Source organism: Rhincodon typus, chromosome 8 (genome assembly GCF_021869965.1).
Source record: "Rhincodon typus isolate 14 chromosome 8, sRhiTyp1.1, whole genome shotgun sequence".
NCBI lineage: Eukaryota > Metazoa > Chordata > Chondrichthyes > Orectolobiformes > Rhincodontidae > Rhincodon > Rhincodon typus.
In genome coordinates, this window is record NC_063339.1 from 88,298,370 (window position 1) to 88,310,223 (window position 11,854).

The following is an 11,854-nucleotide window of genomic DNA, read 5'->3' on the forward strand; positions in this document are numbered from 1 at the left end:
ATAACAGGGAGATGGCATCAGGGACACGATTTCTCAGCTGTGCCAGGTCGAAACGGAACTAACAGTGGGTTTAAAGTGAGAATTACCCCTCACTGTAAAGGGATCCTTGCTCGGTTGGTGGGACGTGTATATTTTGGAATCTCCACACGGTTCGTCCTGCTTCTCTCTGGCTCATTCCAGGGTCCTACCCACGCGGCGGAGGAAGGTGGCTGAGGGAACTGATGTGGGGAACACCACCGCCCTGCTTGGCCCTTTCTGTCCTATTCTCGGCTGTTTCTCCTGGAATGAGGGAAAGGGAGGGAGGGAATGAAGGTGAATGTGCATGGCCCTGCTATTAGTGATGATGTCGGTGAGGGGGAAGTGGTGAGGTATCCGGATTGAATCAGTCGACAGTGTTGGATGCATGCAGTGTTTTCAGTGTAGGGGAGTAGCGGAGGCGAGAGAGAGAGAGAGAGAGAGATGGAGCAGAGAGAATCCGGTGATACTTATCCTGACAGAGCGGGGAAGGTTATTGTTGGTTGTCCTGTGTTGCTGGACATTTCTTCAGACTGCAGATACTGCACTGAACTGGGTTGTGAGCTAGGGCCATGCTCGGTTGGTCTGGTGGTGTGGTTTCCTCTGCTAAAAGAATGGTCCTCCTTTGTACTAGCCCATCCACCAGGACCGCCGTGTCCCTTTCGATAAATCTTGGTGCAATTGCCCCTTATCTGTCAGGCTCGGGGTAAACCGTGCAGGCTGGCTCCGAAATGAGAAAGTTCAAACGTGTGCCCATTGGCCTTTTAAAGATGGCACCTGCGCCAGGGGTCATGGAATACCTGGGCCATCCACTCGATAGGAACTATTACCAGCCATGATGGGTGGGAGAATCAGGCTGGCATTGAATGAGAGGAATGGCATGTTGTGGGGTAGGTAAATAATGAGGGGTGTTTGATAAGATAGCATCAGAAAACTAGCTCGGCCTCCTGCAGACTATCCCTCTGTCACACTCAATGTCACTGAGACAAATTATTGTTCGATTTAGCCCAATGAGTCAAAGACTGTGCTCACCACAATCTCAGTCACAAGTGCAGAACAAATGCTCATTCAAAACTCTCCATCATCTGAACTCACAGCAATATCCTATTCACGCATCATTCCTGAAATACTGACCCATGTTGCAAGATACTATCAAAATGTCTACATGTCAGCATTCTAAAACATATGAACGCATACTCCCATGACGCTATCCCTCAATCTCCCCCTCTCTGTCTATATATCCAACCCATCCCATTTGTTCTTATTTAAACTGATGCCCCACCATCTCTCTCTGGCAGTGATTTTCACACCCATGGCACCCCTTGTCATGGCACATTGGAGACATGGAGCTGTAAATGGATGGGAGCCGCACATCCTGTCACTTCCAGCATGGGCTGCAAGTTTCCCCAGGCTGGGCAACAATTTAACACAGCGTTACCGCACTGGGGTGGTCTGCACAGATCTTCACATTGGGAGGGTAACTGCTCCGGGTTTACAGATCAGTTCAGTGGTGTTCACTTCACAGCCCCCCGTGCTGGAGAGATACCTGGTCCGGACTTATAGATCAATGCACTTGTGTGGTCTGCACAGCTCTCCAGACTGGACAGGCATCTAGTCCGGGTTAATAGATCAAGGCACTTGTGTGGTCTGCACAGCTCCCTGTGCTGGACTGATAGCTACTTGAATGGTGAGGCCTGCACTGTGTCCCACTCTGGACAGATTGCCGGGTTGTATTGAGCAGTACACCAGCCTGGTCTGCACAGTGCTCCATGCTGAAGAGATATTTCATCTGGCTTTGTGGTTTCTGGGCTGGTACTGTGATGTGGATTGAGAATGTGAGATAACTGACGACTTCTGCTGATCTGGCAATGCCTTTAATTTGTGTTTGCCAATTGTGTTGAATGTGGGGAGAGATTTCCACCGCGAGGCTGAGTGGGTCTCACCAAAACTGATGGACAAAAGGGCCTTTGTGATGTGGATCTTAATGATTCCATCACATTCTGTAACCGACATTCTCCGGAACATTCTGCAGCTGACACTCTCTGGAACATTCTGTAATCGACATTATTTGTGAACGGTTGGATTTCAGTTAATTGAACAAAAGATTAGATCCCGAGGTAAAAGATCCTGTTCCAGGGAAAAGGAGACACTGTTTCAAAATCCCCTCACGCAGTTAAAGAGGTGAATACATTTTCCCTGTGTTCATGTTTCTTCACAACCGAAAATTGACCACAATTTAGACTAAAAGACAGAAATTTCCAAACTCTTCAGGGAACTGGGAGAGAATCCTTCAGGAAGGCAATATCTTCACCCTCCGTATCAGGAACTGTAAAGAAGTGACCTGTGCCTGCTCTCGAGTGATCGAGTGTGTGAGAATGTTCCAGAAACCATCTGTTCTTATGGACGTGCGTTTGTGTCTTTCGGGAGGGAGAGTTTCTTGTATTTTATTTTACGATTTTTGTAAAAAAAAAATGAGACATTACTATTTGTTATTTCAGCTTCATTTTTTGTTTCAATAAATCAGTGATACATTTGAAAATGTCACTGGGTCCTCAATCAAACTGGTAACTTTGCCTCCAGGCTGATGTATATTTTATTTGTTTTCCTTCCTCACAGTTAATGTCGTGACGATCTATATCCTGCTGTATAAAGATTGTGGATTGTCTCCATGTGTCAAACGTTACCTGGGGGCCATGGCAGTGGCGGATCTACTGGTCATTATCCTCGACCTGATATTGAGACACATTCCCATTGTTTTTCGGGAACAGTTTTATTTCCTGTTGTCCATCCCCGTGTGTAATATCCACGCCGTCCTGCTTTATGCAGCCACTGACTGTTCTGTCTGGTTCACCGTCACTTTCACCTTTGATCGCTTTGTGGCCATTTGTTGCCAGAAGCTGAAAAGTAAATACTGCAGTGAGAAAACGGCGGCTGTGGTTCTGGGAACAGTGACTGTGCTGAGCTGTTTAAAGAACATTTTCTGGTATTTTATGCTCACAGATCGCTATTGGCTGTGGAACGCCCCCTGGTTTTGTGATATAACAATCGATGTTTATTACTCTCGTGTCTGGGTCACAATTGAGTTCCTCCACCACATTCTAACCCCGACTCTCCCATTTCTCCTGATTCTGCTACTCAATGTTTTCACGATCAAACACATTTTAGTGACCAGCAGAGCCCGCAGGAGGTTCCGGTCTCACACCAATGGGGACTCTCAGTGTGACACAGAAATGAGAAATCGAAAAAAATCCATTATTTTACTGTTTGTGATCTCGGCCAATTTCGTCCTGTTATGGTCAATGTTAATGGTGTTTTCTATGTGGAACCGAATGTTTAATTTGGGGTATGACTCTGTGCATCTACATGACTTTGTGCAGGAAATGGGCTTCATGCTGCAGCTCCTCAGTTGCTGCACAAACACCGAGATTTATGCCGTGACCCAAACTAAGTTCAGGCAGCAGCTGAAGAATGTGCTGAAATATCCCTTTACGCACATTCATCAATCAATCAAATTCACTCATTAATCAATCCATCCAGGATTTTCTCATTTCAGTTCAATGTTTCAGCAATGAAGCAGCTTGTCGCTATGGTAACAGACTGTGGGTAGTGCTGGCTTGTCCAACCTTAACCCACAGGGAGTTACAGGGAAACATGTCAATGTTTCTCTTAACTCACAGGCCAAAGAGAAAATGCACCATTCCACTGACTGCATCCATAACTTCTATATGTAATTAACGTTCATTAAAAAGTTCCAAGCAGCACAGCAAACTATATTGTTGTTTGTCTTTGTGTTGAAGAAGCTAAGCTGGAGAGAGACAGACTCGGCCCCAAGGTAATGGGAGGATTTCTTTGGACTGAGCTGAGGAGTTGGGTTCAAGTCACTCTGTCCTTGCATTCACCTCTAATATCCCTCTGTCTCTTTCTCTCTCGCCAGTCCCTCCTCGCTCGCTCTCTCCCTCTCTGACCCATATTTCTCCGTACCCCCCTGCTGCCCATCCTACTCTCCATTCCCTTCCTTCTCTTTCCACCTACCCACTCCAAACCACTCCCTCCCTCTCTCCCTGCGTCCTGTCTCTCTGTCCCTCCTCCTCGAATGTCCCCACCCGCTTCTCTCACGCTCTGCATGTGTGAACCCCATCTCCCACTCTGTATTTTTCCCTCTGACCCCACCTCTCCCTAATCCCCTATGACAGTCTTTCCCTCTCTCCGTCCCCCTCCCCCTCTCCATCTCTCTCCCCATCCCCCTCTGTACCCTTTGTCTCTCTCCTCCCCCTTCGCTCTCACCTCTCACTCTGCTTCTGTTTCCTTGTCTCTACCTCTCTATGTCTGACCCACTTTCTCTCTCTCTCTCTGCCCCCTCTTTCTTGTCCTACTCTCTCCCTTCAAGTCCCTCACTTATCTCTGTAACCCCCTGGCTCCCTGTCCCCCGACCCCTGGCCCCCAGCCCTGTATCTGGCTTATTGGGCCCCGTCCCCCTTTACCCCAGCCCCTGCCCCTGTCGCTATCTCTCTCTTCCTCCCTCCCTCCCTGTCGCTTACTCCTTCCCTGTCGCTCACTCCATTGCTCCCTCCCCGTCGCTCCCTCGCCGTCCCTTGCTCCCTGTCCCTCCCAGTCCATGTCCCTCACTCCCTCCTCTCTGTCGCCATCCCTGTCCCTCGCTCCCTCCCTGTCCCTCGCTCCGTCCCTGTCCCTCGGTCCGTCCCTCGCTCTCTCCCCATCTTTCGCTCCCTCGCTCCCTCACCGTCCCTTGCTCCATCCCTCCCTCCTGCCCCACTCCCTGTCCCTCCCTCACTCCCTCGCTCCCCGTCCCTCCTTCCCCATCCCTCGTTCCCTCCCCCTGCCTCCCCGTCCATCTGTCCCTCCCCGTCCCTCACTCCCTCGTTCCCCGTCCCTCGCTCCCTCCCCGTCTATCGCTCTCTTGCTCCAACACTTGCTCCCTCACTCCACCCCTCGCTCCATCTCTCGCTACTCGCTCCCTCACTCCCTCCTCATCCCTCACTCCCTCGCTCCCTCCCTGTCCCTTGCTCCCTCCCCGTCCCTTGCTCCCTTCCTCCCAGACCCTCGCTCCCTCCTTCCCTCCCCATCCCTTGCTCCCTCACTCTGTCCCTCGCTCTCTCGCTTCCAACCCGTCCCTCGTTCCCTCCCCGTCCCTCCCACCCATCCCTTGATCCCTCCCCGTCCCTCCCTCCCCGTCCATCACTCCCTCCCTCCTCGGCCCTCGCTCCCTCGCTCCATCCTAGTCCCTCGCTCCCTCCCCTTCATTCCCTCCCTGTCGCTCCCTCGTTCCCTCTCCCTCACTCACTCCCTGTTGCCCCCTCCCTCTCCGTCACTTGTTCCCCGTCCCTCTCTCACTCCCCGTCCCTCACTTCCTCACTCTCTCCCCGTCCCTCCCTTCCTCGCTCCCAGTCCCTTGCTCTCTTCCATCCCTCGCTTGCTCTCACTCGCTCCTTCCCTGCTCCCTACCTCCATCTTTCCCTCTCAGTCCCTCGCTCCCTCCCCGTCCCTCGTTCCCTCCCTCACTCCCTCTCCATCCCTCACTCCCTCCATCTCCATCCCTCGTTTGCTACCTCCCCTTTCCTTATTCCCTCCCTCTCCATCCCTCGGTCCCTCCCTCCCAGTCCCTTTCTCCCTACCTCCCCGGCCCTCACTCCCTCGCCGTCCTTTGCTCCCTCGCTCCGTCCGTCACTCAATCACTCCCTTCCCATCCCTCATGACCTGCCTCCCCATCCCTCGTTCCCTCCCTCGCTCCCTCTCTGTCCTCTCTCCCTCCCCATCCCTCGCTCCCTCGCTGTCTCTCGCTCCCTCCCTCCCCATCCCTTCCTCCCTCCCTCCCAGTCACTCGCACCCTGGCTCCGTCGCTCACGCCAAACCCGTCCCTCGCTCCCTCCCCATCCCTCCCACCTGTCTCTCGATCCCTCCCCATCCCTCCCTCTCCGTCCGTCACTCCCTCCCGTCCCTCCCACCCCGTCCCTCGCTCCCTCACTACCTTCCTGTCCCTCGCTCCCTGCCCCTCACACCCTCCCTGTCCCTCGCTCCCTCCCCCTCGCTCTCTCCCTGTCGCCCCCTCCCTCCCCATCCCTCGTTCCCCATCCTTCGCTCCTTCCCCATCACTCACTTCCTCGCTCCCTCCCTGTCCCTCACTCCCTCCCCATCCCTTGCTTGCTCCCAGTCCCTCGCTCACTCCTGTCCCTCGCTCCCTCTTTCCTTCTGAGTCCCTCGCTCCCTCCCTCACTCCCTCTCCATCCCTCGCTCCCTCCCTCTCAGTACCTTGCTCCCTCCCTCGCTCTCTCTCTGACCCTCATTCCCTCCCTCCCTGGCCCTCGATCCCTCCCTCCCTCACTCTCCGTCCCTTGCTCCCTCCATCTCTATCCATCGCTCCCTCCCTCCTCGTCCCATTCTCCCTCCCTCCCCACCCTTTACTCCCTCCCTCCTTGTCCTTTGCTCCCTCAATCCGTCCCTCACTCACTCGCTCCTTTCCCGTCCCATGCTACCTGCCTCCCCATCCCTCGCTCTCTTCCTCGCTCCCTTTCCATCCCTCACTCCCTCCCTCCCCGTACCTCGATCCCTCCCTCCCTCACTCTCTGTCCCTCGCTCCATCCATCTCCATCCCTCGCTCCCTCCCTCCCTGTCCCTTTCTCACTCCCTCTACATCCCTCGCTCCCTCTCTCCCCATCCCGTTCTCCCTCCCTCCCTATCCCTCACTCCCCGTTCTTTGCTCCTTCGCTCCATCCCTCACTCACTTGCTCCCTTACCCCCTCCCTCTCCCTCGATCCCTCACCCCCTCGCTCACTCCCACTCCCTCGTGCCCTCCCCGCCCCTTGTTCCCACCCGTCCCTCGCTCCCTTACATCCATCGCTCCCTCCCCATCCCTCGCTCCCACCCTCCCCGTCCCTTTCTCCCTCCCTTCCCCATCCCTAGCTCACTCCCTACTTGTCCCTTTCTCCCTGCCTCTCCATCCCTTGTTGCTCCCTCACTCGCTTCATCCCTCACTCCCTCGCTCTGTCCTTCGTTCCCTCCCCATCCCTCGGTCCCTCCCTCCCTCCCTTGCCCCTATCTGTCCCTCACTCCCTCCCTCCAAGTTCCTCGCTCCCTCTTTGTCACTCGCTCCCTCGCTCCCCATCCCTTGCTCCCTGTCCCTCACTCCCTCATTCCCCATCTCTCCCTCTCCATCCCACCCCTCACTCACTCCCTCCCACCCTCCTCATCTCTCGCTCCCTCCCTGTACCTCGCTCCCTCCCTATCTCTCAGTCCCTCGCTCCATCCATTTCCATCCCTCGCTCCCTCCCTCCCTGTACCTTTCTCCCTCCCTCCCCGTCCCTCGCTCCGACCCTCGCTCTCTCACTTCGTTCCTCGCTCCCTCACTCACTCACTTCCTCACGCCCTCCCCATCCCTCGCTCCGTCGCCGCCCCTCACTCCCTCACTCCCTCTCCATCGCTCACTCCCTCGCTGCCCCTCGATCCCTCCCCATCCCTTGGCCCCTCCTCGTCCATTTGATCCCTCCCTCCCCATCCTTAACAGTTCCTCGCTCTGTCCCTTGCTTGATCGCTCCCTCCCGGTCCCTCGCTCCCTTGCTCCCTCCCAGTACCTCGTTCCCTCCCCATCCCTCGCTCCCTGCCCGTCCCTCGCTCCCTTGCTCCATCCCTCGCTCACTAGCTCCCTCAGTCCCTCCCCATCCCTCCCTCCCTCGCCGTCCCTCACTCCGTCGCTCCGTCCCTCACTTTGTCCCTCGCTCCCTCGCTCACTCCCTCACTCTGTCCCTCACTCCCTCGCTCAGTCTCTCACTCATTCGTTCCATCCCTCACTCACTCGGTCCCTCGCAAACCCTCGCTCCCTCGCTCCCTCCCCATCTGTCACTCCCTCCCCGTCCCTCCCTCCCCATTGCTCGCTCACTCACTCACTCCATGTCCCTCGCTCTGACCCATCGATCCCTCCCTGTCGCTCCCTCGTTCCCTCTCCCTCGCTCACTCCCTGTCGACCCCTCCCTCCCCGTCCTTCGCTCCCTATTCCTGTCTCGCTCCCCGTCCATCTCTCCTTCCCCATGCCTCACTTCCTTGCTCCCTCCCCATCCCTTGCTCGCTCCCAGTCCCTCGCTTGCTCCCGTCCCTCCCTCCCCATCTCTCGCTCCCTCCCCATCCCTCTCTCCCTCCCCGTCCCTCGCTCTCTCACCCTCGCTCCCTCCCTGTTGCTCCCTTGTTCCCTCTCCATCGCTCACTCTCTGTCACGCCCTCCCTCCCCGTCCCTCGCCCCCCCCAAACTTCTCTCGCTCCCCACCCCTCACTCCTTCCCCATGCCTCACTTCCTTGCTCCTTTGCTCCCTCCTCATCCCTTGTTCCCTTGCTCCCTCCCCATCCCTTCCTCGCTCCAATTCCCTTGCTCGCTCCTGTCCCTCACTCCCTCCCCACTCCCTCCTTCCCTCTTTCCCTCTCAGTCCCTCGCACCGTCCCTTGCTCCCTCGCTCCCTCCCCATCACTTGCTTGCTCCAATTCCCTCGCTCCCTCCTCATCCCTCGCTCCCTCCCTCACTCCCTCTCTGTCCCTCACGACCTGTCTCCCCATCCCTCGTGCTCTCCCTTGCTCCCTCTCCATCCCTCGTTCCCTCCCTCCCCGTACCTCATTCCCTCCCTCGCTCCCTCTCTGTCACTCGTTCCCTCCCTTCTCATCCCTCACTGCCTCGCTCCATCGTTCGCTCCCTCCCCGCCCCTCACTCCCTCCCTCCCTCCCCATCCCTCTCTCCGTCCCTCTCTCTCTCGCTCCATTCCTCGCTTCCTTGCTCCCTCCCCATCCCTCGCTCCCTCGCTCCCTCTCTGTAAATCCCTCCCCTCCGTACCACGATCCCACCCTGTCCCTCACTACTACCCAACCTGTGTCTCGTTCCCTCCCTCCCTCCCACCCTCTCCGTCCCTCGGTCCCTCCCTCCCCGTCACTTGCTCCCTCCCTAACTGTACCTCGCTCCCTCGCTCCCTCCCTGTTCCTCACTCCCTCGCTATCCCTATCTCTCTCGCTCCCTTACTGTCCCTCAATCCCTCCCCGTCCCTCGCTCCCTCCCTCACTTGCTCTTTGTTCCTCGTTCCCTTCCTCCCTCCCCATCCCTCGCTCTGTCACTCCCTCCCGGTCCCTCGCTCCCTTCCTCCCTCCCCGTCCCTTGCTCCCACCCTCCCTCCTCGTCCCTCGTTCACTCCCATCCCGTCCCTCCATCCCTCCTGCCTCCCCGTCCCTCCCTCGCTCCCTTGTTGCCTCCCTGTCCCTCCTTTGCTCATTCGCTCCCTCTCTTCCTTCCCTCGCTCGATCCCACCCTATCCATCGCTCCCTCCTTTGCTTCCTCCCTCCCACAATCCGTCACTCCCACCCCATCCCTCGCTCCCTCCCTCGCTCCCTCTCTGTCCTACGCTGCCTCCCTTGCTCCGTCTCTGTCTCTTTCTCCCTCCCTCTCCCTCCATTGCTCCCTGCCTCCCTCCCCATCCCTCGCTCCCTTGCCGTCCCTAACTCCCTCGCTCCCACCCCATCCCTCGCTCCCTCCCCAAACCTCGCTCCCTCGCTGTCCCAAACTCCCTCGCTCCCACCCTATCCCTCGCTCCCTCCCTCTTTCGCTCCCCGTCCCTCTCTCCTACCCCGTCCCTCGCTCCCTCCCCATCCCTCTCTCTCTCCCTCGCTCCCTGCCCATCCCTCGCTCCCTTGCCGTCCTTAACTCTCTCACTCCTTTCCCATCCCTCGCTCCCTCCCCGTACCTCGCTCACTCGCCGTCCCTAACTTCCTCGCTCCCACTCCGTCCCTCGCTCCCTCACTCACTCCCTCCTCGTCCATCCCTCCCTCCCGCCTCCCCGTCCCTCCCTCTCTGTCCCTCGCTCCCTCCCTCCACTTTCCTCACTCCCTCCCTTGCTCCCTCCCTCCTTGTCACTCGCTCCCTCCCTCCCCGTCCCTCGCTCCCTTCCCGTCCCTTTCTCCCTCCTCATCCCTCGCTCCCCAAATCCATCCATCACTGCCCTGCTCCCCGTCCCTCACTCCCTCGCTCCCCATCTCTCCCTTCCCCTCCCTTCCGTCTCTCGGTCCCTTGCTCCATCCCTCTCTCCCTCCCTGTCTCTCGCTCCCTCCCCGTTCCTCGCTCCCTTCCCATCCCTCGCTCCCTCCACATCCCTCGCTCCTTCGCCGTCCCTCGCTCCCTCCCCGTCTCTCGCTCGGTCCCCGCCCCTCGCTCCCACCCAATCGCTCGATCACTTTGCGTCCCTCGCTCCCTTGCTTGCTCCCTCCCCATTCCTTGCTCCCCATCCCTCGCTCCCTCGCTTCATGAAGAAGTACAAAATAAACTTTTTTTGCAGTCAATGATTGACATAAATAAGATGCTGTTGTCTAATTTCAACAAGAATTACACTTCCGTGTTATCCTTAGAGCTTATCTGTAAACGAGCACTTGCTTTCATTACATGCCTTTCCTTTTAGGAGTAACACTTATGTGACTTTCTTAAATTATACAGATGATTTCTGAAGCCGAAGTGACTGCTGACTGTTCACTGTTATGAATATACCATTAAATACCTGAGCTACAATAAAAATGTCCTTTATATAGGTGCATTTCACTCAGCCCTACTCTGTGTTGCTTGTCCAACTTTATTTACTCCTGAATGGCATAGACTACAGTGTTCCTCTCCATTACTTTTATATCGCCCTTTTACACACTGCGAACTCCTTACCCTTCTTCACTCTGACTGCAAAATGCAGACGTGAGAATGCTTGCTCATGATTTCATATCCCATTGACTTTATTTTCATTTATCTTCACTGAATTCCCCACTCTAACATCCTGGGGACAAATGTTGAGGAGAAACTGAACTGGACCTGCCATATAAATATTGTTACTACAAGTGAATCGAAGTTTTGTGGTCATTAAATCAAATTTTGACACCCCCAGAAGCCTGTGCATCATCTGCAAGGCACAAGTCAGGAGTGTAATGGGATACTGTCCATTTGCTTGGATGGGTGCAGCTCCAACAACACTCAAGAAACTTGACACAGTGCAGGAAAGGCAGTCCACTTAACTCGCACCCCATTCAGTACTTTCAATATCAACTCTCTTCAGCACCGAGGCAGAGTGGCAACAGAATACACCATCTACAAGATGCACTCGAGCAACTCACGCAGCCCACAGACTGTACCACCTGAAGGTGGACAAGAGCAGAAGATGCATCAAAACAACTCCATCTGCAAGTTCCCCTCTGAGGAACATTCCAACCTGATTTGGAGCAGTATAAGTGATGATCTCACTGAGTGGTGGAGAAAGCTTGATGGACCAAACGGCCTACTTCTGCCCTCCATCTTCTGCCTTATGATTTTTTTTCCAGTTGATTGGTGCAGTGACCAAACTTGTGTTCAGTCCGCTAGATGGTCTCTAAACTGCCAGTCCCCAAACCCTCTCTCGACCACCTGATCTTCCTATCCAACCACCTTCATGGATCTGTGAATGTCCTCTCCAAGCTCTCTTCTTTACTCTAAACCACTCAGTGTCCTTACTGTTTTTGTGCACTCCCATAGTTTACCCTTCCCAATTTCATTATCATCCACTTCTCTGGATTGAATTCGTATCACCATTTTCTTCCCAATTGTTTAATATCCCCGTTCAGCCCATAGCTTGCTTCCTTGTGGTTAACTACGTGACCAGTTGTTGCATCATCTGCAATCATCAAAATCATGGCCACTACAACTAAATCTAAATCATTGGTCTACATCAGAAAACAACAGAACTCATAGAAGGCTATGTTCGTAAGTTTATGAACGACACCAAAATTGGTGGCATAGTAGGCAGGAAAGAAGGTTCTCTAAGCGCTCATTGCCAATCCCGTTTCTGGTTGT

The 11,854-nt window shown here is 55.3% G+C and overlaps 1 protein-coding gene across 1 annotated transcript in view; it reads left to right on the forward strand.

Annotated features, from left to right (window-relative positions):
- LOC125483680 (probable G-protein coupled receptor 139) overlaps window positions 1-3,539 on the forward strand; it is a 14,351-nt gene extending 10,812 nt beyond the window's left edge. The window contains exon 2 of the mRNA XM_048599912.1: window positions 2,632-3,539. Within this exon, the coding sequence (XP_048455869.1) occupies window positions 2,632-3,539 (908 nt within the window). The remainder of the gene's footprint in view (window positions 1-2,631) is intronic.
- The last annotated feature ends 8,315 nt before the right edge of the window (window positions 3,540-11,854 follow it).